This window comes from Heterodontus francisci, chromosome 5 (genome assembly GCF_036365525.1).
Source record: "Heterodontus francisci isolate sHetFra1 chromosome 5, sHetFra1.hap1, whole genome shotgun sequence".
NCBI lineage: Eukaryota > Metazoa > Chordata > Chondrichthyes > Heterodontiformes > Heterodontidae > Heterodontus > Heterodontus francisci.
Window position 1 is genome coordinate 3,005,158 of NC_090375.1, and position 26,391 is coordinate 3,031,548.

Here is a 26,391-nt window from a genome sequence, read left to right on the forward strand (position 1 = left end):
TTCTAAGGGTCTGTATCTCTTTGCTTCCTGCCCATTCATGTATCTGTCTGGATACATCTTAAAAGACGCTATCGTGCCCGCGTCTACCACCTCCACTGTCAACGCGTTCCAGGCACCCACCACCCTCTGCGTAAAGAACTTTCCACGCATATCCCCCCTAAACTTTTCCCCTTTCACTTTGAACTCGTGACCCTAGTAATTGAATCCCCCACTCTGGGAAAAAGCTTCTTGCTATCCACCCTGTCTATACCTCTCATGATTTTGTACACCTCAATCAGGTCCCCCCTCAACCTCCGCCTTTCTAATGAAAATAATCCTAATCTACTCAACCTCTCTTCATAGCTAGCGCCCTCCATACCAGGCAACATCCTGGTGAACCTCCTCTGCACCCTCTCCAAAGCATCTACATCCTTTTGGTAATGTGGCGACCAGAACTGCACGCAGTATTCCAAATGTGGCCGAACCAAAGTCCTATACAACTGTAACATGACCTGCCAACTCTTGTACTCAATACCCCGTCCGATGAAGGAAAGCATGCCATATGCCTTCTTGACCACTCTATTGACCTGCGTTGCCACCTTCAGGGAACAATGGACCTGAACACCCAAATCTCTCTGCACATCAATTTTCCCCAGGACTTTTCCATTTACTGTTTAGTTCACTCTTGAATTGGATCTTCCAAAATGCATCACCTCGCATTTGCCCTGATTGAACTCCATCTGCCATTTCTCTGCCCAACTCTCCAATCTATCTATATTCTGCTGTATTCTCTGACAGTCCCCTTCACTATCTGCTACTCCACCAATCTTAGTGTCGTCTGCAAACTTGCTGATCAGACCACCTATACTTTCCTCCAAATCATTTATGTATATCACAAACAACAGTGGTCCCAGCACGGATCCCTGTGGAACACCACTGGTCACACGTCTCCATTTTGAGAAACTCCCTTCCACTGCTACTCTCTGTCTCCTGTTGCCCAGCCAGTTCTTTATCCATCTAGCTAGTACACCTTGGACCCCATGCGACTTCACTTTCTCCATCAGCCTACCATGGGGAATCTTATCAAACGCCTTACTGAAGTCCATGTATATGACATCTACAGCCCTTCCCTCATCAATCAACTTTGTCACTTCCTCAAAGAATTCTATTAAGTTGGTAAGACATGACCTTCCCTGCACAAAACCATGTTGCCTATCACTGATGAGCCCATTTTCTTCCAAATGGGAATAGATCCTATCCCTCAGTGTCTTCTCCAGCAGCTTCCCTACCACTGACGTCAGGCTCACCGGTCTATAATTACCTGGATTATCCCTGCTAGCCTCCTTAAACAAGGGGACAACATTAGCAATTCTCCAGTCCTCCGGGACCTCACCCGTGTTTAAGGATGCTGCAAAGATATCTGTTAAGGCCCCAGCTATTTCCTCTCTCGCTTCCCTCAGAAACCTGGGATAGATCCCATCCGGACCTGGGGACTTGTCCACCTTAATGCCTTTTAGAATACCCAACACCTCCTCCCTCCTTATGCCGACTTGACCTAGAGTAATCAAACATCTGTCCCTAACCTCAACATCCGTCATGTCCCTCTCCTCGGTGAATACCGATGCAAAGTACTCGTTTAGAATCTCACCCATTTTCTCTGACTCCACGCATAACTTTCCTCCTTTGTCCTTGAGTGGGCCAATCCTTTCTCTAGTTACCCTCTTGCTCCTTATATATGAATAAAAGGCTTTGGGATTTTCCTTAACTCTGTTTGCTAAAGATATTTCATGACCCCTTTTAACCCTCTTAATTCCTCGTTTCAGATTGGTCCTACACTCCCGATATTCTTTCAAAGCTTCGTCTTTCTTCAGCCACCTAGACCTTATGTATGCTTCCTTTTTCCTCTGAGCTAGTCTCACAATTTCACCTGTCATCCATGGTTCCCTAATCTTGCCATTTCTATCCCTCATTTTCACAGGAACATGTCTCTCCTGCACGCTAATCAACCTCTCTTTAAAAGCCTCTCACATATCACATGTGGATTTACCTTCAAACAGCTGCTCCCAATCTACATTCCCCAGGTCCTGCCGAATTTTGGTGTAGTTGGCCTTCCCCCAATTTAGCACTCTTCCTTTAGGACCACTCTCATCTTTGTCCATGAGTATTTTAAAGCTTACGGAATTGTGATCACTATTCCCAAAGTAGTCCCCTACTGAAACTTCAACAACCTGGCCGGGCTCATTCCCCAACACCAGGTCCAGTATGGCCCCTTCCCGAGTTGGACTATTTACATACTGCTCTAGAAAACCCTCCAGGATGCTCCTCACAAATTCTGCTCCATCTGGACCTCGAACACTAAGTGAATCCCAGTCAATGTTGGGAAAATTAAAATCTCCTATCACCACCACCCTGTTGCTCCTACATCTTTCCATAATCTGTTTACATATTTGTACCCCTATCTCACGCTCGCTGTTGGGAGGCCTGTAGTACAGCCCCAACATTGTTACCGCACCCTTCCTATTTCTGAGTTCTGTCCATATTGCCTCACTGCTCGAGTCCTCCATAGCGCCCTCCTTCAGCACAGCTGTGATATCCTCTTTGACCAGTAATGCAACTCCTCCACCCCTTTTACCTCCCTCTCTCTTCCTGGAGAGTCCAACAATTCCCATCCCGTAATCCTCGTCCCGTAATCCCCGTCCAGTCCCACACTGCCATCTCCAACTCCCCGTCCCTCACAGCCTGTCCCTCACTGCCCGTCCCTCACAGCCCGTCCCTCACAGCCTGTCCCTCACAGCCCGTCCCTCACTGCCCGTCCCTCACAGCCTGTCCCTCACTGCCCGTCCCTCACAGCCCGTCCCTCACAGCCCGTCCCTATCAGCCTGTCCCTCACAGCCCGTCCCTCACAGCCCGTCCCTCACAGCCCGTCCCTCACAGCCCGTCCCTCACAGCCCGTCCCTCACCCTCTGTCCCTCACAGCCCGTCCCTCACAGCCCGTCCCTCACCCTCTGTCCCTCACAGCCCGTCCCTCACAGCCCGTCCCTCACAGCCCGTCCCTCACCCTCTGTCCCTCACCCTCTGTCCCTCACAGCCCGTCCCTCACAGCCCGTCCCTCACCCTCTGTCCCTCACCCTCTGTCCCTCACAGCCCGTCCCTCACAGCCCGTCCCTCACAGCCCGTCCCTCACCCTCTGTCCCTCACCCTCTGTCCCTCACAGCCCGTCCCTCACTGCCCATCCGTCACTGCCCGTCCGTCACAGCCCGTCCGTCACCCTCTGTCCCTCACAGCCCGTCCCTCACAGCCCGTCCCTCACAGCCCGTCCCTCACAGCCCGTCCCTCACCCTCTGTCCCTCACCCTCTGTCCCTCACCCTCTGTCCCTCACCCTCTGTCCCTCACAGCCCGTCCCTCACCCTCTGTCCCTCACAGCCCGTCCCTCACAGCCCGTCCCTCACAGCCCGTCCCTCACAGCCCGTCCCTCACCCTCTGTCCCTCACCCTCTGTCCCTCACAGCCCGTCCCTCACTGCCCGTCCCTCACTGCCCGTCCCTCACTGCCCGTCCGTCACCCTCTGTCCCTCACCCTCTGTCGCTCACAGCCCGTCCCTCACCCTCTGTCCCTCACTGCCCGTCCCTCACTGCCCGTCCCTCACAGCCCGTCCCTCACCCTCTGTCCCTCACAGCCTGTCCCTCACAGCCTGTCCCTCACCCTCTGTCCCTCACTGCCCGTCCCTCACAGCCTGTCCCTCACTGCCCGTCCCTCACAGCCCGTCCCTCACCCTCTGTCCCTCACAGCCCGTCCCTCACAGCCCGTCCCTCACCCTCTGTCCCTCACCCTCTGTCCCACACCCTCTGTCCCTCACAGCCCGTCCCTCACAGCCCGTCCCTCACAGCCCGTCCCTCACCCTCTGTCCCTCACCCTCTGTCGCTCACAGCCCGTCCCTCACCCTCTGACCCTCATAGCCCGTCCCTCACAGCCCGTCCCTCACAGCCTGTCCCTCAATGCCCATCCCTCACAGCCCCTTCCCCACTGCACGTCCCTCACTGCACGTCCCTCACTGCCCGTCCCTCACCCTCTGTCGCTCACCCTCTGTCCCTCACAGCCCGTCCCTCACAGCCCGTCCCTCACAGCCCGTCCCTCACAGCCCGTCCCTCACTGCCCGTCCCTCACTGCCCGTCCCTCACCCTCTGTCCCTCACTCTCTTTCCCTCACCCTCTGTCCCTCACAGCCCGTCCCTCACAGCCCGTCCCTCACAGCCCGTCCCTCACAGCCCGTCCCTCACCCTCTGTCCCTCACTGCCCGTCCCTCACTGCCCGTCCCTCACCCTCTGTCCCTCACCCTCTGTCCCTCACTGCCCGTCCCTCACAGCCCATCCCTCACCCTCTGTCCCTCACTGCCCGTCCCTCACTGCCCGTCCCTCACCCTCTGTCCCTCACAGCCCGTCCCTCACCCTCTGTCCCTCACAGCCTGTCCCTCACAGCCTGTCCCTCACAGCCTGTCCCTCACTCTCTGTCCCTCACCCTCTGTCCCTCACCCTCTGTCCCTCACCGCCCGTCCCTCACTGTCCGTCCCTCACAGCCCGTCCCTCACAGCCCGTCCCTCACCCTCTGTCCCTCACTGCCCGTCCCTCACCCTCTGTCCCTCACAGCCCATCCCTCACCCTCTGTCCCTCACTGCCAGTCCCTCACTGCCCGTCCCTCACCCTCTGTCCCTCACCGTCCGTCCCTCACCGCCCGTCCCTCACTGCCCGTCCCTCACAGCCCGTCCCTCACAGCCCGTCCCTCACCCTCTGTCCCTCACCCTCTGTCCCTCACCCTCTGTCCCTCACAGCCCGTCCCTCACCCTCTGTCCCTCACCCTCTGTCCCTCACCCTCTGTCCCTCACCCTCTGTCCCTCATTGCCCGTCCGTCACAGCCCGTCCCTCACAGCCCGTCCCTCACCCTCTGTCCCTCACCCTTTGTCGCTCACAGCCCGTCCTCACCCTCTGTCCCTCACTGCCCGTCCCTCACCGCCCGTCCCTCACTGCCCGTCCCTCACTGCCCGTCCCTCACCCTCTGTCCCTCACTCTCTCCCTCACCCTCTGTCCCTCACAGCCCGTCCCTCACAGCCCGTCCCTCACCCTCTGTCCCTCACCCTCTGTCCCTCACCCTCTGTCCCTCACCCTCTGTCCCTCACCCTCTGTCCCTCACTGCCCGTCCCTCACTGCCCGTCCCTCACCCTCTGTCCCTCACAGCCCGTCCCTCACAGCCCGTCCCTCACAGCCCATCCCGCACAGCCCGTCCCTCACCCTCTGTCCCTCACAGCCCGTCCCTCACCCTCTGTCCCTCACTGCCCGTCCCTCACAGCCCGTCCCTCACTGCCCGTCCCTCACAGCCCATCCCGCACAGCCCGTCCCTCACCCTCTGTCCCTCACAGCCCGTCCCTCACCCTCTGTCCCTCACTGCCCGTCCCTCACAGCCCATCCCGCACAGCCCGTCCCTCACCCTCTGTCCCTCACTGCTCGTCCCGCACAGCCCGTCCCTCACTGCCCGTCCCTCACAGCCCGTCCCTCACCCTCTGTCCCTCACTGCCCGTCCCTCACAGCCCATCCCGCACAGCCCGTCCCTCACCCTCTGTCCCTCACTGCTCGTCCCTCACCCTCTGTCCCTCACTGCCCGTCCCGCACAGCCCGTCCCTCACCCTCTGTCCCTCACAGCCCGTCCCTCACCCTCTGTCCCTCACTGCTCGTCCCGCACAGCCCGTCCCTCACCCTCTGTCCCTCACAGCCCGTCCCTCACCCTCTGTCCCTCACTGCCCGTCCCTCACAGCCCATCCCGCACAGCCCGTCCCTCACCCTCTGTCCCTCACTGCTCGTCCCGCACAGCCCGTACCTCACTGCTCATCCCTCACTGCCCATCCCGCAGCCCGTCCCTCACCCTCTGTCCCTCACTGCTCGTCCCGCACAGCCCATCCCTCACTGCCCGTCCCTCACAGCCCGTCCCTCACCCTCTGTCCCTCACTGCCCGTCCCTCACTGCCCGTCCCTCACTGCCCGTCCCTCACTGCCCGTCCCATTTTTTGGCCAGCACAAACACAATGGACCCATGGCCTCTTTCTGTGCCTTAATCTTTCTATGGTTCTATGATTTCTATGATTCAAATGTGACACCCATATTCAAGAAAGTGTGTAAGGACAGTCCTAGTAACTACAGACCAGTTAGTTTAATATCAGTGGGGGGGAAGGTTTTAGAAACAATAATCAGGGAAAATATCAGCAGGGACTTAGAGAGGTTCAAGCTCATGCTTGACTAATCAAATTGAATTTTTTGATGAAGCAACAGAGAAGTTGATGAAGGGAATGCAGTGGATATTGTTTATATGGATTTTAAGAAAGCATTTGATAAAGTACCACATAAAAGACCGGTTAACAAAATCGAGGCTCATGGAATGGGAGGGTCAGTGTTCAATTGGATAAAAAAAATTGGCTTAAGGACAGAAAACGGATGACACGAAGGTCGGTGGAGTTGTGGATAGTGTCGAAGGGTGTTGTAGGGTACAGAGGAACATAGATAGGCTGCAGAGCTGGGCTGAGAGATGGCAAGTGGAGTTTAATGCGGAGAAGTGTGAGGTGATTCACTTTGGAAGGAGTAACAGCAATGCAGAGTACTGGGCTAATGGGAAGATTCTTGGTAGTGTAGATGAGCAGAGAGATCTTGGTGTCCAGGTACATAAATCCCTGAAGGTTGCTACCCAGGTTAATAGGGCTGTTAAGAAGGCATATGGTGTGTTAGCTTTTATTAGTAGGGGGATCGAGTTTCGGAGCCACGAGGTCATGCTGCAGCTGTACAAAACTCTGGTGAGGCCGCAGCTGGAGTATTGCGTGCAGTTCTGGTCACCGCATTATAGGAAGGATTTGGAAGCTATGGAAAGGATGCAGAGGAGATTTACTAGGATGTTGCCTGGTATGGAGGGAAGGTCTTACGAGGAAAGGCTGAGGGACTTGAGGTTGTTTTCGTTGGAGAGAAGGAGGAGGAGAGGTGACTTAATAGAGACATATAAGATAATCAGAGGGTTAGATAGGGTGGATAGTGAGAGTCTTTTTCCTCGGATGATGATGGCAAACACGAGGGGACATAGCTTTAAGTTGAGGGGTGATAGATATAGGACAGATGTCAGAGGTAGTTTCTTTACACAGAGAGTAGTCGGGGCGTGGAACGCCCTGCCTGCAGCAGTAGTAGACTCGCCAACTTTAAGGGCATTGAAGTGGTCATTGGATAGACATATGGATGAAAATGGAATAGTGTAGGTCAGATGATCGGCGCAACATCGAGGGCCGAAGGGCCTGTACTGCGCTGTAATGTTCTAATGTTCTAATCTAATCTAAAAAAACCAGCGAGTCGCAGTAAATGATTGTTCTTCAGACTGGAGGATGGTAGACAATGGTGTTCCCCAAGGGTCAGTGCTGCGACCACTGCTTTTTTGGCTATATATAAATGACTTGGATCTTGGAATGCAGAGGAGAAATTCAAAATATGCCGATGACACCAAACTTGGTGGAATTGGCAAGCAGTGAGGATGATACAAACCACCTGCAGCAGGACATAGACAGACTAGCAGAATGGGCAGACTGGTGGCTGATGGGATTTAATACTGACAAGTGTGAGGTGATGGATTTTGGCAGAAGGGAAAGGGAGAGGCAATATATACTTAATGGTGCAGTTGTAAAGAGTGTACAGGAACAGAGGGACCTGGGGGTTCATGTGCATTGATCTTTGAAGATGACAGGACATATTGAGAGAGTGGTTAGTAAAGCATATGGGATCTTGGGCTTCATAAATAGAGGGATTGAGTTCAAAAACAGGGAAGTTATGCTGAATCTTTATAAACACTGGTTAGGCCATAATTATTGCATCCAGTTCTGGTCGCCACACTTTAGGAAGGATGTGAGGGTCCTTGAGAGGGGGTAGAGGAGATTTACCAGAATGGTCCAGGGATGAGGGGTTTTAGTTCCAAGGTTAGGTGAGAGAAGCTGGAGCAAAGGAGATTGCATTTAAAGGGTACTTGGACTTGCACCTGAAGTGCTGTAACCTGAAGGGCTATGGACCAGGTGCTGGAAGGTGGGATTAGATCAGGCGGCTAGTATTTCAGCTGGCGCAGACACGATGGGCTGAATGGCCTGCTTCTGTACCGTAACCTTTCAATGGTTCTATAGATTGAGGGGAGATTTAATAAAAATGTACAAGATTATAACAGGCTTGGATAAGTTAGACAAAGAAAAACTCTTCCCATTAACAAATGGTAAAAGGACTAGGTAACACAGATTGAAAGTTTTGGGCAAGAGATGCAGGGGGAATATGAGGAAGAGCTTTTTCACACAGCGAGTGGTAATGACCTGGAACACGCTGCCCACAAGGGTGGTGGAAGCGGAAACGATCAATGACTTCAAGAGGAAGTTGGATGGTCACCTGAGAGAAATAGACTTGCCGGGCCATGGGGATCGTGCGGGAGAGTGGGACTGACTGCATAGCTCCATAGAGAGCTGGCATGGACTCAGTGGGCTGAATGGCCTGCTTCTGTGCTGTAAATGACTCTGACTCTATAACAATCCTTGTTGTACAGATACTTTTCAGATTTGCACTAGTCTGTGCTGGTTCTTTGCAAGAGATAACCGTAATTAGATCCACTCCCCTGATCTTTCCCCACAAGCCTGTAAATCTTTCCCTTCACATATTTATTACATTTCCTTTTGAAAGTTACCACTGAATCTGCTTCCACGGTTTCTCCTTATTTACTTTATCAAAACCCTTCATGATTTTGAACAGCTCTATTAAATCTCCTCTGAATCTTCTCTGTTCTAAGGAGAACAATCCCAGCTTCTCCAGTCTCTCCACATCACTAACCTCCCTCATTCCTGGTACCAGTCTAGTAAATCTCCTCTATACCCAGAACTAGAAACTGGGGCTCTGGGGATCTGTGGGACTGGGAGACTGAGGGACCAGGAGACCGGGGCCCGGCAGACCGGGAGACGGGTACTGGGGAACTGGGGAACTGGGAGACGGGGGACCTGGCATATGGGGTACAGGGGTACTGGGGAACTGGGAGACGGGGGACGGGGGACCTGGTAGATGGGGGACAGGGGTACTGGGGACTGGGGGACCACGAGACGGTGGACCGGGAGACGGGGGAACCGGGAGACGGGGGAACCGGGAGACGGGGGAACCGGGAGACGGGGGTACCGGGAGACGGGGGACCGGGGGGACTGGGGGAATTGAGACCTGGGGGACTGGGAGACGGGGGAAACTGGGAGATGGAGGACCGGGGGGACTGGGGGAATTGAGACCTGGGGGACTGGGAGACGGGGGACAGGGAGACGGGGGACAGGGAGACGGGGAACAGGGAGACGGGGAACAGGGAGACGGGGGGACAGGATGACGGGGGACTGGGGGACCTGGGGGACTGGGGGACCTGAGGCCCGGGGGACTGGGAGATGGGGGACTGGGGGACCTGAGGCCTGGGAGATGGGGGACCTGGTAGATGGGGGACAGGGGTACTGGGGGACTGGGGAACTGGGAGACGGGGGACGGGGGACCTGGTAGATGTGGGACAGGGGTACTGGGGACTGGGGGACCACGAGACGGTGGACCGGGAGACGGGGGAACCGGGAGACGGGGGAACTGGGAGACGGGGGTACCGGGAGACGGGGGACCGGGGGGACTGGGGGAATTGAGACCTGGGGGACTGGGAGACGGGGGACTGGGAGACGGGGGACTGGGAGACGGGGGACAGGGAGACGGGGGACAGGGAGACGGGGAACAGGGAGACGGGGAACAGGGAGACGGGGAACAGGGAGACGGGGGGACAGGATGACAGGGGGACAGGATGACGGGGGACTGGGGGACCTGAGGCCTGGGGGACCGTGGGACCGGGGGTCCGGGGGACCGGCATGAGATGGCATCTGGGACAGGAGTGGGAAATTAACGGACACATATTCTGACACTTTGATTCCTGTTGTCAGTAATCTGGAAACATCTGATTGAGAAAAATGGCGGAATGATCACCAGCGCCCTGGACCTGACCTCATTGGCGAAGATTTCTGATGGGTACACACCAGGTCACCTGGTCAACGTGGTGAAATCTGTGCTCACTGAGCACCGACTCCATCAGCAGGCAAAGAATCCGCTCACAGCAAATAACTTCACCAGAGCCCTCAGCAAAACTGAACCCATCTACCAACAGGAGGAGACTGCATTTGCGGTATGGGGGCAGGGTGTGCACAGGACGGTAGTGACATAGAGCGAGTGAGAGTGAGACAGAGAGAGATGTGGGGAGGGAGAGGGAGGGAGAGAGACAGAGCACCCACAGTGCTGTTAGGAAGGGAGTTCCAGGATTTTGACCCAGCGACAGTGAAGGAACGGTGATATAGTTCCAAGTCAGGATGGTGTGTGACTTGGAGGGGAACTTGCAGGTGGTGATGTTCCCATGCATCTGCTGCCCTTGTCCTTCTAGGTGGTAGAGGTCGCGGGTTTGGAAGGTGCTGTCTAAGGAGCCTTGGTGCATTGCTGCAGTGCAATGGTGTAGTGCTGTCACTGGACTAATAATCCAGAGCCCAAGCTAATGCTATGGGGACATGGGTTCAAATCCCACCACAGCAGATGATAAAATCTGAATTCACTGAATAAATCGGGAATAAAAAATCAAGTCTAATGGTCATAAAGTCATAGAGCACAGAAACAGGCCCTTTGGCCCATCGTGTCTGTGCCAGCCATCGATGGAAGATTGGCTAGCGAACAGGAAACAGAGCCTAGGCATAAATGGGTCATTTTCTGGTTGGCAAGATGTAACGAGTGGTGTGCCACAGGGATCTGTGCTGGGGCCTCAACTATTTACAATTTATATAAATGACTTAGATGAAGGGACCAAAGGTATGGTTGCTAAATTTGTTGATGACACAAAGATTGTTAGGAAAGTAAGTTGTGAAGAGGACATAAGGAGGCTACAAAGGGATATGGATAGGTTAAGTGAGTGGGTAAAGACTTGGCCAAAAGCATAATGTGGGAAGGTGTGTATTTGTCCACTTTAGCGGGAAGAATAAAAAAGAAGCATATTATCTAAATGGTGAGAGATTGCAGAGCTCTGAGATGCAGAGGGATCTGGGTGTCCTGGTGCATGAATCACAAAAGGTTAGTATGCAGGTTCAGCACGTAATTAGGAACGATAATAGAACGTTATTGTTTATCGTGAGGGGAATTGAATACAAAAGTATGCTTCAGTTACACAGGGCATTGGTGAGACCACATCTGGAGTACTGTGTACAGTACTGGTCTCCTTATTTAAGCAAGGATGTAAATGTGTTGGAGGCAGTACAGAAAAGGTTTACTAGACTTATACCTGGAATGGGTGGGCTGTCTTATGAGGAAAGATTAGACAGGCTAGGCACGTATCTGCTGGAATTTAGAAGAGTAAGCAGTGACTTGATTGAAACATATCAGATCCTGAGGGGTCTTGACAGGGTGGATGTGGAAAGGATGTTTCCCCTTGTGGGGGAATCTAGAACTAGGGGTCACGGTTTAAAAATAAGGGGTCGACCATTTAACACAGAGATGAGGGGAAATATTTTCTCTCAGAGGATCGTGAGTTTTGGAACTCTCTTCCTCAAAAGGCAGTGGAAGCAGAGTCTTTGAATATTTTTAAGGCAGAGGTAGAAAAATTCTTGATAAGCAAGGGAGTGAAAGGTTATCGGGGGTAGGTGGAAATGTGGAGTTGAGGTTACAATCCGATCAGCCATTATCTTATTGAATGGTGGAGCAGGCTCAAAGGGCCGAGTGGCCTACTCCTGCTCTGAGCTCAAATGTTCACATATGTATTTCCCAGACACCACCATCACCATCTCTGGGTATGTCCTGTCCCACCAGAAGTGTTGTAACAGTGGTATGCAGTCGGGAGGGAGTTGCCCTGGGAGGCCTCAACATCAACTCTGGACCCCATGAAGTCTCATGGCATCATGGACAAGGAAACCTCCTACTGATTACCACCGACCGCCCGAACTCAGCTGATGAGTCAGTACTCCACCATGTTGAACATAAATTGGAAGAAGAACTCAGGGTAGCAAGGACACAGAATGTAGTCTGGGTGGGGGACTTCAATGTCTATCACTAAGAGTGGCTTGGTAGCAACACTACTGACCGAGCTGGCTGATTCCTAAAGGACATAGCTGCTAGACTGGGTATGTGGCAGGTGGTGGGAGGGGAAAACCTACTTGACCTCGTCCTCACCAATCTACCTGTCAATGACAGTATTGGTAGGAGTGACCACTGCACAGTCCTTTTGGAGACGAAGTCCTGCCTTCACATTGAGGATACCCACCATCGTGTTGTGTGGCACTGCCACTGAGCTAAATGGGACAGATCTAGCAACTCAAAACTGGGTATCCATGAGGCGCTTTGGACCATCAGCAGCAGCAGAATTGTAATCAACCACAATCTGTAACCTCATGGTCCGGCATATTCCCCACTCTAACATTACCATCAAGCCAGGAGACCAACCCTGGTTTTAGCGTGCAGGAGAGACATGTTCCTGTGAAAATGAGGGATAGAAATGGCAAGATTAGGGAACCATGGATGACAGGTGAAATTGTAAGACTAGCTAAGAGGAAAAAGGAAGCATACATAAGGTCTAGGTGGCTGAAGAAAGATGAAGCTTTGAAAGAATATCGGGAATGTAGGACCAATCTGAAACGAGGAATGAAGAGGGCTAAAAGGAGTCATGAAATATCTTTAGCAAACAGGGTTAAGGAAAATCCCAAAGCCTTTTATTCATATATAAGGAGCAAGAGGGTAACTAGAGAAAGGATTGGCCCACTCAAGGACAAAGGAGGAAAGTTATGCGTGGAGTCAGAGAAAATGGGTGAGATTCTAAACGAGTACTTTGCATCGGTATTCACCGAGGAGAGGGACATGACGGATGTTGAGGTTAGGAACAGATGTTTGATTACTCTAGGTCAAGTCGGCATAAGGAGGGAGGAAGTGTTGGGTATTCTAAAAGGCATTAAGGTGGACAATCCCCAGGTCCGGATGGGATCTATCCCAGGTTACTGTGGGAAGCGAGAGAGGAAATAGCTGGGGCCTTAACAGATATCTTTGCAGCATCCTTAAACACGGGTGAGGTCCCGGAGGACTGGAGAATTGCTAATGTTGTCCCCTTGTTTAAGAAGGGTAGCAGGGATAATCCAGGTAATTATAGACCGGTGAGCCAGATGTCAGTGGTAGGGAAGCTGCTGGAGAAGATACTGAGGGATAGGATCTATTCCCATTTGGAAGAAAATGGGCTTATCAGTGATCGGCAACATGGTTTTGTGCAGGGAAGGTCATGTCTTACCAACTTAATAGAATTCTTTGAGGAAGTGACAAAGTTGATTGATGAGGGAAGGGCTGTAGATGTCATATACATGGACTTCAGTAAGGCGTTTGATAAGGTTCCCCATGTTAGGCTGATGGAGAAAGTGAAGGCGCATGGGGTCCAAGGTGTACTAGCTAGATGGATAAAGAACTGGCTGGGCAACAGGAGACAGAGAGTAGCAGTGGAAGGGAGTTTCTCAAAATGGAGACGTGTGACCAGTGGTGTTCCACAGGGATCCGTGCTGGGACCACTGTTGTTTGTGATATACATAAATGATTTGGAGGAAAGTATAGGAGGTCTGATTAGCAAGTTTGCAGACGACACTAAGATTGGTGGAGTAGCAGATAGTGAAGGGGACTGTCAGAGAATACAGCAGAATATAGATAGACTGGAGAGTTGGGCAGAGAAATGGCAGATGGAGTTCAATCAGGGAAAATGCGAGGTGATGCATTTTGGAAGATCCAATTCAAGAGTGAACTATACAGTAAATGGAAAAGTCCTGGGGAAAATTGATGTGCAGAGAGATTTGGGTGTTCAGGTCCATTGTTCCCTGAAGGTGGCAACGCAGGTCAATAGAGTGGTCAAGAAGGCATACGGCATGCTTTCCTTCATCGGACGGGGTATTGAGTACAAGAGTTGACAGGTCATGTTACAGTTGTATAGGACTTTGGTTCGGCCACATTTGGAATACTGCGTGCAGTTCTGGTCGCCACATTACCAAAAGGATGTGGATGCTTTGGAGAGGGTGCGGAGGAGCTTCACCAGGATGTTGCCTGGTATGGAGGGCGCTAGCTATGAAGATAGGTTGAGTAGATTATGATTATTTTCATTAGAAAGACGGAGGTTGAGGGGGGACCTGATTGAGGTGTACAAAATCATGAGAGGTATAGACAGGTTGGATAGCAAGAAGCTTTTTCCCAGAGTGGGGGATTCAATTACTAGGGGTCACGAGTTCAAAGTGAAAGGGGAAAAGTTTAGGGGGGATATGCGTGGAAAGTTCTTTACGCAGAGGGTGGTGGGTGCCTGGAACGCGTTGCCAGCGGAGGTGGTAGACGCGGGCACGATAGCGTCTTTTAAGATGTATCAAGACAGATACATGAATGGGCAGGAAGTAAAGAGATACAGACCCTTAGAAAATAGGCGTCATGTTTAGATAGAGGATCTGGATCGGCGCAGGCTTGGAGGGCCGAAGGGCCTGTTCCTGTGCTGTAATTTTCTTTGTTCTTTGTTCAATGAAGAGTGCAGGAGGGCATGCCAGGAGCAGTACCAGGCATACCTCAAAATGAGGTGTCAACCTGGTGAAGCTACAACCCAGGACTACTTCTTCTTTAGCCTCCTTGTCTCGAGAGACAATAGGTAAGCATCTGGAGGTGGTCAGTGGTTTGTGAAGCAGTGCCTGGAGTGGCTATAAAGGCCAATTCTGGAGTGACAGACTCTTCCACAGGCGCTGCAGATAAAATTGGTTGTTGGGGCTGTTACACAGTTGGCTCTCTCCTTGCACTTCTGTCTTTTTTCCTGCCAACTGCTAAGTCTCTTCGACTCGCCTCTCTTTAGCCCCGCCTTTATAGCTCTGGCGATCACTGGCAACTGACTCCCACGACTTGTGATCAATGTCACAGAACTTCATGTCACGTTTGCAGACGTCTTCAAATCGGAGACATGGACGGCCAGTGGGTCTGATTCCAGTGACGAGCTCACTGTACAATGTGTCCTTGGGGATCCTGCCATCTTCTATAAAAGATACAGCACTGAAACAGGCCCTTCGGCCCACTGAGTCTGTGCCAACCAACAACCACCCATTTATTCTAATCCTACATTAATCCATGTCCCCTACCACATCCCCACCTTCCCTCAATCCTCCTACCACCTACCTACACTAGGGGCAATTTATAATGGCCAATTTACCTATCAACCTGCAAGTCTTTGGCTGTGGGAGGAAACTGGAGCACCCGGCGGAAATCCACGCGGTCACAGGGAGAAGTTGCAAACTCCACACAGGCAGTACCCAGAACTGAACCCGGGTCACTGGAGCTGTGAGGCTGCGGTGCTAACCACCGCGCCACTGTGCCGCCCATGTGGCAGGTGGTGGGAGAACCAACAAGAGGGAAAAACCTGCTTCCGTGCGGTCACAAGGCCAAGCCATCTCAAGCGCCGCTGGCTCAGTAAGGTGTATATGCTGTGGCTGTTGGCCGCCTCGAGGGCTTCTGCGTTGGAGATATGGTCCCTGCCACCTGATGCCAAGGATTCTCTGGAGGCAGCGAAGATGGAATGAATTGAGACGTCGCTCTTGGCTGACATACGTTGTCCAGGCCTCGCAGCCATTGAGCAAGGTACTGAGGACACAGGCTTGATACACTCGGACTTTTGTGTTCCGTGTCAGTGCGCCATTTTCCCACACTCTCTTGGCCAGTCTGGACATAGCAGTGGAAGCCTTTCCCATGCACTTGTTGATTTCTGCATCTAGTGACAGGTTACTGGTGATAGTTGAGCCTAGGTAGGTGAACTCTTGAACCACTTCCAGAGCGTGGTCACCAATATTGATGGATGGAGCATTTCTGACGTCCTGTCCCATGATGTTCATTTTGTTGAGGCTGATGATTCGGCCAAATTCGTTGCAGGCAGCCACAATCCTGTCGATGAGTCTCTGCAGACACTCTTCAGTGTGAGATGTTAATGCAGCATCGTCAGCAAAGAGGAGTTCCCTGATGAGGACTTTCTGTACTTTGGTCTTCGCTCTTAGACGGGTAAGGTTGAACAACCTGCCACCTAATCTTGTGTGGAGGAAAATTCCTTCTTCTGAAGACTTGAACGCATGTGAGAGCAGCAGGGAGAAGAAGATCCCAAACAGTGTGGGTGTGAGAACACAGCCCTGTTTCACGCCACTCAGGATAGGAAAGGGGTCTGATGAGGAGCCACCATGTTGAATTGTGCCTTTCATATTGTCATGGAATGAGATGATACTTAGCAGCTTTGGTGGACATCCGATCTTTTCTAGTAGTCTGAAGAGACCATGTCAGCTGACGAGGTCAAAGGCTTTGGTGAGATCTATGAAAGCAACGTAGAGGGGCATCTGTTGTTCACGGCATTTCTCCTGTAGCTGGCGAAGGGAGAACAGCATGTCAATGGTGGATCTGTCTGCTCGAAAGCCACACTGTGCCTCAGGGTAGACACGCTCAGCCAGTTTCTGGAGGCTGTTTAAAACGACTCGAGCGAAGACTTTCCCCACTATGCTGAGCAGGGAGATTCCACGGTAGTTGTTGCAGTCACCGCGGTCACCCTTGTTCTTTTAGAGGGTGATGATGTTGGCATTGGGCATGTCGTGTGGTACTGCTCCCTCGTCCCAGCACAGGCAAAGCAGTTCGTGCAGAGCTGAAAGTATAGCAGGCTTGGCACTCTTGGTGGTTTCAAGGGTAATGCCGTCCTTCCCAGGGGCTTTTCCACTGGCTGGAGAATCGATGGCATCACTGAGTTCCGATTTTGTTGGCTGTTCGTCCAGCTCATCCATGACTGGCAGAGACTGGGCTGCATTGAGGGCGGTCTCAGTGCCTACATTTTCCCTGGAGTACAGTTCTAGGTAGTGCTCCACCCAGCGGTCCATTTGCTTGCGTTCGTCAGTGGTCAGGACTACTTGCATACCAAACTGTGTAAGCAGCATGCGATAGACAGAGCTAAGTGAACCCACAGCCAACGGATCAGATCTAAGCTCTGCAGTCCTGCCACATCCAGCCGTGAATGGTGGTGGACAATTAAATAACTAACAGGAGGAGCTGGCTCCACAAATATCCCCATCCTCAATGATGGGGGAACCCAGCATATCAGTGCGAAAGATAAGGCTGAAGTATTTGCAACAATCTTCAGCCAGAAATGCCGAATTGATGATCCATCTCGGCCTCCTCCTGAAGTCCCCAGCATCACAGAAACCAGACTTCAGCCAATTCGATTCACTCCGCGTGATATCAAGAAACGACTGAAGGCAGTGGATACTGCAAAGGCTATGGGCCCTGACAATATTCCAGCAATAGTACTGAAGACCTGTGCTCCAGAACCTGCCGCTCCCCGAGACAAGCTGTTCCAGTGCAGCTACAACACTGGCATCTACCCTGCAATGTGGAAAATTGCCCAGGTATGTCCTGTACACAAAAAGCAGGACAAATCCAACCCAGCCAATTACTGCCCCATCGACAGTGCTATCAAGCGGCATTTGATTAGCAATAACCTGCTCATGGATGCTCAGTTTGGGTTCCGCCAGGGCCACTCAGCTCCTGACCTCATTACAGCCTTGGTTCAAACATGGGGCGGCACAGTGGCGCAGTGGTTAGCACCGCAGCCTCACAGCTCCAGCGACCAGGGTTCAATTCTGGGTACTGCCTATGTGGAGTTTGCAAGTTCTCCCTGTGTTTGCGTGGGTTTTCTCCGGGTGCTCCGGTTTCCTCCCACAAACCAAAAGACTTGCAGGTTGATAGGTAAATTGGCCATTATAAACTGCCCCTAGTATAGGTAGGTGGTAGGGAAATATAGGGACAGGTGGGAATGTGGTAGGAATATGGGATGAGTGTAGGATTAATATAAAATGGGTGGTTGATGGTCGGCACAGACTCGGTGGGCCGAAGGGCCTATTTCAGTGCTGTATCTCTAAAACTAAAAAAAATGGACAAAAGAGCTGAACTCAAGAGGCGAGGTGAGAGTGACTGCCCTTGACATCAAGGCAGCATTTGACCGAGTATGGCATCAAGGAGCCCTAGCAAAATTGCAGCCTCAGGAGCCTGTCCATCATCCTTAATACAACAGTGAGCGTCAAGGGGCCTATTAGGAGGTCGCCTCCCAGAAAATTGTGCTGGTGGGTGCGTTGATGAGATGGGTGAGCTTGGGACCCCCATGCCGGCCCAGTGTTGGGATCCTGATGCCCACTGGGAAATCCAGTACAGTGTTTCTCTCTCTGTATCTCCCCCTCTATCTCTGTATCTCTCTATCATTAACTCTCTGTTTCTGTTACTCTCTCAGAACTGGGCTGCTAGGACTCCACTAGCGAAGAAAGCAATGAAAGCCAGGAAGGAAAAGGAGGCTTTGGAAAAAGCTGCACAAGAGGCTGCAAATAAAAAGAAGAAGCGGTAACAGCCTGAGAAATTGGAGAGGTCACTGTTTAGCTGTGAGTGTGACGACTGCACTCAGAGAAATCCCAGCCTTCTCACTGAACATTGGAACTTTCTCAAACAATTGAACTGACAAAAAGGCAGATTCAGAAATAAAGAGTTTGAAGATTATTTGTGATTGAACTCACTCCACATCCCATTCACACCCCGAGCCCCAGTCCCCATACTCTCAGTCTCCAGTATCACAGACTGCAGAGGAATTGAGAGCAAACAGTTAGCAGTCAGCAGAGTTTAAGTTCAGCTACAGAAAGGTACAGCGTTTGCAATCTCTGAGGTAGCAGCGTGGAGAATGGGGCAGTGAGTATAATGAGAGTGCCAATGGTGTGGCAGATTGGGTTGCAGTACCCACCCTCAGGGTATGTCATTGGCAGTGCACACCCACCACTTCACCCAGTCAGCCAGTCTTTCAATTCCACATGTGTTTATCACAACACTGTGTTGTATTGTGTTGTGTTGGTAAGGACTGGGAACTTTATATACAAGGATATTAAGTGTTCAGAAACGATAGAGAAGGTCAAAAGGGAGGTGAGGTGACAGTACTGATTAAGGAAGACATTATAGTGCTGGAAAGAGGGGATGTCCTTGAGGGAGCAAAGACAGAATCCATTTTGTTAGAGTTGAGAAACAAAAGCGAGATGATCACGTGACTGGGGGTATTCTCAAGGCCTCCAAATAGCGAAAGAGAGAGATCAAGGAGAAAATCTGCAGGGAAATCACAGAAATGTGCAAGAACAACAGAGTGGTGATATTTGTGAACTGTAATTACTCAAACATCGATTGGGATAATGTTAGAGTAAAGGGTAAGGAGGGGAAGGAATTTCTGAAATGTGTTCAGGAGAATTTCCTTGATCAGAATATTCTCAGTCATAGAAACATAGAAAATAGGAGCAGGAGTAGGCCATTCGGCCCTTCGAGCCTGCTCCATCATTAGCCTGCACCCCATATCCTTTGATCCCTTTAGACCCAAGAGCTACATCTCACTCCTTCTTGAAAAATTACAATGCTTTGGCCTCAACTGCTTTCTGTGGTAGCGAATTCCACAGGCTCACCACTCTCTGGGTGAAGAAATTTCTCCTCAATTCAGTCCTGAAAGGTTTACCCCGTATCCTTAGACTATGACCCCTGGTTCTGGACTCCCCCACCATCGGGAACATCCTTCCTTCATCTACCCTGTCAAGTCCTGTTAGAATTTTAGAGGTTTCTATGAGATCCCCCCTCACTCTTCTGAACTCCAGCGAATATAATCCTAACTGACTCAATCTCTCCTCATACGTCAGTCCCACCATCCCAGCAATCTGTACAATCCCACGAATTAGTCCGGTAATCCTTTGCTGCATTTCCTCTATAACAAGAACATCCTTTCTCAGATAAGGAGACCAAAACTGCACACAAGGGTGGCACAGTGGCGCAGTGGTTAGCACTGCAGCCTCACAGCTCCAGCGACCCGGGTTCAATTCTGGGTCCTGCCTGTGTGGAGTTTGCAAGTTCTCCCTGTGTCTGCGTGGGTTTCCTCCGGGTGCTCCGGTTTCCTCCCACAAGCCAAAAGACTTGCAGGTTGATAGGTAAATTGGCCATTAGCAATTGCCCCTAGTATAGGTAGGTGGTAGGGAAATATAGGGACAGGTGGGGATGTGGTAGGGATATGGAGTTAGTGTTGGATTAGTATAAATGGGTGGTTGATGGTCAGCACAGACTCGGTGGGCCGAAGGGCCTGTTTCAGTGTTGTATCTCAACACTAAACACAATATTCCAGGTGTGGCCTCACCAAGGCCCTGTATAATTGCAGCAAGACATCCCTGCTCCTGTACTCGAATCCTCTCACTGTGAAGGCCAACATACCATTTGCCTTTTTTACCGCCTGTTGCACCTGCATGCTTACCTTCAGTGACTGGTATACAAGAACACCCAGGTCTCGCTGCATATTCCCCTCTCTCAGTTTATAGCCCTTCAGATAATAATCTGCCTTCCTGTTTTTGCTACCAAAGTGGATAACCTCACATTTATCCACATTATACTGCATCTGCCATGCATTAGCCCACTCACTCAAACTGTCCAAATCACCCTGAAGCCTCTCTGCATCCTCCTCACAACTCACCCTCCCACCCAGTTTTGTGTCATCTGCAAATTTGGAGATATTACATTTAGTTCCCTCATCTAAATCATTAATATATATTGTGAATAGCTGGGGTCCTAGCACCGATCCCTGCGGTACCCCCACTAGTCACTGCCTGCCATTCGGAAAAAGACCCATTTATTCCGACTCTTTGTTTCCTGTCTGCCAACCAATTTTCTATCCATCGCAATACACTACCCCCAATCCCATGCACTTAATTTTACAATCTAATCTTTAATGTGGGACTTTATCGAAAGCTTTCTGAAAGTCCAAATAAACCACATCCACTGGCTCCCCCTCATCAACTCTACTAGTTACATCCTCGAAGAATTCTAGTAGATTTGTCAAGCATGATTCCCCTTTTGTAAATCCATGCTGACTCTGTCCGATTCTACCACTGTTCTCCAAGTGGTCTGTTATAAAATCCAACTAGAAAGGAGGCATTGCTGGATCTGGTGCTGGGAAATGAGGTGGGCCAAGTGGACCAAGTGTCTGTGGGAGAGCACTTACGATACGATGATCACTCTTATCCAAGCTTTAGACTCGTAATGCAGAAAAGCAAGAAATGATATAAAGGAGAATGTCTCGGTTGGATTAGGGCTAATTTCAATAGGATGAGAGGGGATCTCACGAGAATAAAATGGAACCAAAGACTGACAGGAAATGCTGTAACGGAATAATGGGTTATCGTTCAGGAAAAAAAAGCTTCAGGTAAAGGCGAGTAACATTCCAACAAGGGTGAAAGGTCGGGGAAGCAAAAATTGGGCTCCTTGAATGACGAGGGAGATTGAGCAAATGATGAAACAAAAAAAGAGGGTGAATGATGCATGTCAGGTGAGAATCAGGTCAAATACAGTATGTTGAGAGGGGAGATGAAGAGGAAGCTAAAAGTGGCAAAGAGAGGTGAGGTGGGGGTGACTGCTCTTGACATCAGGGCTGCATTTGACTGAGTATAGCATCCAGGAGCCCGAGCAAAACTGGAGTCAATGGGAATCAGGGGGAAAACTCTCCGCTGGTTGGAGTCATAGAGTCAGAGAGTTATACAGCACAGAAACAGGTCCTTCGGCCCATCGTGTCTGTGCCGGCCATCAAGCACCTAACTATTCTAGTCCCATTTTCCAGCACTTGGCCCGTAGCCTTGTATGCTATGGTGTTTCAAGTGCTCATCTAAATACTTCTTAAATGTTGTGAGGGTTCCTGCCTCTACCACCTCTTCAGGCAGTGCGTTCCAGATTCCAACCACCCCCTGAGTGAAAACATTTTTCCTCAAATCTCCTCTAAACCTCCTGCCCCTTACCTTAAATCTCTGCCCCCTGGTTATTGACCCCTCCACTAAGGGAAAAAGTCTCTTCCTATCTAACCTATCAATGCCGCTCATAATCTTGTACACCTCAATCATGTCCCCCCTCAGCCTTCTCTGCTCCAAGGAAAACAACCCTAGCCTTTTCAGTCTCTCTTCATAGCTGAAATACTCCAGCCCAGGCAACATCCTGGTGAATCTCCTCTGCACCCTCTCCAGTGCAATCACATCCTTCCTGTAGTGTGGTGACCAGAACTGTACACAGTACTCCAGCTGTGACCTAACTAGCGTTTTATACAGCTCCATCATAACCTCCCTGCTCTTATATTCTATGCCTCGGCTAATAAAGGCAAGTATCCCATATGCCTTCCTAACCACCTTATCTACCTGTGCTGCTGCCTTCAGTGATCTATGGACAAGTACACCAAGGTCCCTCTGACATTCTGTACTTCCGAGGGTCCTACCATCCATTGTATATTCCCTTGCCTTGTTAGTCCTCCCAAAATGCATCACCTCACACTTCTCAGGATTAAATTCCATTTGCCACTGCTCCGCCCATCTTACCAGCCCATCGATATCGTCCTGTAATCTAAGGCTTTCCTCCTCACTATTTACAACACCACCTGGACAACGTATATCAGCCAAGAGCGACGTCTCAATTCATTCCATCTTCGCTGCCTCCGGAGAATACTTGGCATCAGGTGGCAGGACCGTATCTCCAACGCAGAAGTCCTCGAGGCGGCCAACATCCCCAGCTTGTACACACTACTGAGTCAGCGGCGCTTGAGATGTCTTGGCCATGTGAGCCGCATGGAAGATGGCAGGATCCCCAAAGACAAATTGTACAGCGAGCTCGCCACTGGTATCAGACCCACCGGCCATCCATGTCTCCGCTTTAAAGACGTCTGCAAACGTGACATGAAATCCTGTGACATTGATCACAAGTCATGGGAGTCAGTTGCCAGCGTTTGCCAGAGCTGGCGGGCAGCCATAAAGACGGGGCTAAAGTGTGGCGAGTTGAAGAGACTTAGTAGTTGGCAGGAAAAAAGACAGAGGCGCAAGGAGAGAGCCAACTGTGTAACAGCCCCGACAAACAAATTCCTCTGCAGCACCTGTGGAAGAGCTTGTCACTCTAGAATTGGCATTTATAGCCACTCCAGGCGCAGCTTCACACACCACTGACCACCTCCAGGCGCGTATCCATTGTCTCTTGAGATAAGGAGGCCAAAGAAGAGATTTACAACACCACCAATTTTCGTGTCATCTACGAACTTACTGATCATACCTCCGATATTCACGTCTAAATCATTAATGTACACTACAAACAGCAAGGGTCCCAGCACCGATCCCTGTGGCACACCACTGGTCACAGGCTTCCACTTGCAAAAACAACCCTCGACCATTACCCTCTGCCTCCTGCCACTAAGCCAATTTTGGATCCAATTTTCCAAATTGCCCTGTATCCCATGCGGGACCTTATCAAAAGCCTTAATGAAGTCCATGTAGACTACATCAAAGAACAAAGAACAGTACAGCACAGGAACAGGCCATTCGGCCCTCCAAGCCTGCGCCGATCTTGATGCCTGTCTAAACTAACACCTTCTGCACTTCCGGGGCCCATATCCCTCTATTCCCATCCTATTCATATATTTGTCAAGACGCCTCTTAAACGTCGCTATCGTACCTGCTTCCACCACCTCCCCCGGCATCAAGTTCCAGGCACTCACCACCCTCTGTCTAAAGAACTTGCCTCGCACATCCCCTCTAAACTTTGCCCCTCTCACCTTAAACCTATGTCCCCGAGTAACTGACTCTTCCACCCTGGGAAAAAGCTTCTGACTATCCACTCTGTCCATGCCGCTCATAACTTTGTAAATCTCTATCATGTCACCCCTCCACCTCCGTCGTTCCAGTGAAAACAATCCGAGTTTATCCAACCTCTCCTCATAGCTAATGCCCTCCAGACCAGGCAACATCCTGGTAAACCTCTTCTGTACCCTCCAAAGCCTCCACGTCCTTCTGGTAGTCTGGAGGGCCCATCCCTATTTGCCCTTGAGAAGGTGGTGGTGAGCTGCCTTCTCGAACTGCTGCAGTCTATGTGGGGTAGGTAGACGCACAGTGCTGTTCGGAAGGGAGTTCCAGGATTTTGACCCAGCGACAGTGAAGGAACGGCGATATAGTTCCAAGGCAGGATGGTGTGTGACTTGGACGGGAACTTGCAGATGGTGATGTTCCCATGTATTTGCTGCCCTTGTCCTTCCAGTTGGTAGAGGTCGCGGGCTTGGAAGGTGCTGTCGAAGCAGCCTTGGTGCATTGCTGCAGTGCATCTTGTAGATGGTACACACTGCTGCCACTGTGCGTCGGTGGTGGAGGGAGTGAATGTTTGTAGATGGGGTGCCAACAAGCGGGCTGCTTTGTCCTGGATGGTGTCGAGCTTCTTCAGTGTTGTTGGAGCTGCACCCATCCAGGCAAGTGGAGAGTATTCCATCACACTCCTGACTTGTGCCTTGTAGATGATGGACAGGCTTTGGGGAGTCAGGAGGTGAGTTACTCGCCGCAGGATTCCTAGCCTCTGACCTGCTCTCAGAACATAGAACATTACATTACAGCGCAGTACAGGCCCTTCGGCCCTCGATGTTGCGCCGACCTGTGAAACCATCTGACCTACACTATTCCATTTTCATCCATATGTCTATCCAATGACCACTTAAATGCCCTTAATGTTGGCGAGTCTACTACTGTTGCAGGCAGGGCGTTCCACACCCCTACTACTCTCTGAGTAAAGAAACTACCTCTGACATCTGTCCTATATCTATCACCCCTCAACTTAAAGCTATGTCCCCTCGTGTTTGCCATCACCATCCGAGGAAAAAGACTCTCACTATCCACCCTATCTAACCCTCTGATTATCTTATATGTCTCTATTAAGTCACCTCTCCTCCTCCTTCTCTCAAACGAAAACAACCTCAAGTCCCTCAGCCTTTCCTCGTAAGACCTTCCCTCCATACCAGGCAACATCCTAGTAAATCTCCTCTGCACCCTTTCCAAAGCTTCCACATCCTTCCTATAATGCGGTGACCAGAACTGCACGCAATACTCCAGGTGCGGTCTCACCAGAGTTTTGTACAGCTGCAGCATGACCTCGTGGCTCCGAAACGCGATCCCCCTACTAATAAAAGCTAACACACCATATGCCTTCTTAACAGCCCTATTAACCTGGGTAGCAACTTTCAGGGATTTATGTACCTGGACACCAAGATCTCTCTGCTCATCTACACTACCAAGAATCTTCCCATTAGCCCAGTACTCTGCATTCCTGTTACTCCTTCCAAAGTGAATCACCTCACACTTTTCCGCATTAAACTCCATTTGCCATCTCTCAGCCCAGCTCTGCAGCCTATCTATCTATGTCCCTCTGTACCCTACAACATCCTTCGGCACTATCCACAACTCCACCGACCTTCGTGTCATCCGCAAATTTACTAACCCACCCTTCGACACCCTCTTCCAGGTCATTTATAAAAATGACAAACAGCAGTGGCCCCAAAACAGATCCTTGCGGTACACCACTAGTAACTAAACTCCAGGATGAACATTTGCCATCAACCACCACCCCCTGTCTTCTTTCAGCTAGCCAATTTCTGATCCAAATCTCTAAATCACCTTCAATCCCATACTTCCGTATTTTCTGCAATAGCCTACCGTGGTGAACCTTATCAAACGCCTTACTGAAATCCATATACACCACATCCACTGCTTTACCCTCATCCACCTGTTTGGTCACCTTCTCGAAAAACTCAATAAGGTTTGTGAGGCACGACCTACCCTTCACAAAACCGTGCTGACTATCTCTAATGAACTTATTCTTTTCAAGATGATTATAAATCCTATCTCTTATAACCTTTTCCAACATTTTACCCACAACCGAAGTAAGGCTCACAGGTCTATAATTACCAGGGCTGTCTCTACTCCCCTTCTTGAACAAGGGGACAACATTTGCTATCCTCCAGTCTTCCGGCACTATTCCTGTCGACAATGACGACATAAAGATCAAGGTCAAAGGCTCTGCAATCTCCTCCCTGGCTTCCCAGAGAATCCTAGGATAAATCCCATCTGGCGCAGGGGACTTATCTATTTTCACACTTTCCAAAATTGCAAACACCTCCTCCTTGTGAACCTCAATCCCATCGAGCCTAGTAGTCTGTATCTCAGTATTCTCCTCGACAACATTTTGTCTACTGTAAATACTGACGAAAAATATTCATTTTACGCTTCCCCTATCTCCTCCGATTCCACACACAACTTCCCACTACTATCCTTGATTGGCCCTAATCTAACTCTAGTCATTCTTTTATTCCTGATATACCTATAGAAAGCCTTAGGGTTTTCCCTGATCCTATCCGCCAATGACTTCTCGTGTCCTCTCCTGGCTCTTCTTATTTCTCCCTTTCGATCCTTCCTGGCTAACTTGTCACTCTCAAGC

General features: G+C 50.8%; 1 protein-coding gene across 1 annotated transcript in view; it reads left to right on the forward strand.

Annotated features, from left to right (window-relative positions):
• The window catches only part of LOC137369689 (dynein regulatory complex protein 11-like), a 486,226-nt gene extending 467,760 nt beyond the window's left edge, over positions 1-18,466 (forward strand). The window contains exons 17-18 of the mRNA XM_068031024.1: positions 9,966-10,204; positions 18,347-18,466. Of these exons, the coding sequence (XP_067887125.1) occupies positions 9,966-10,204; positions 18,347-18,457 (350 nt within the window). The 3' untranslated portion in view covers positions 18,458-18,466. The remainder of the gene's footprint in view (positions 1-9,965; positions 10,205-18,346) is intronic.
• The last annotated feature ends 7,925 nt before the right edge of the window (positions 18,467-26,391 follow it).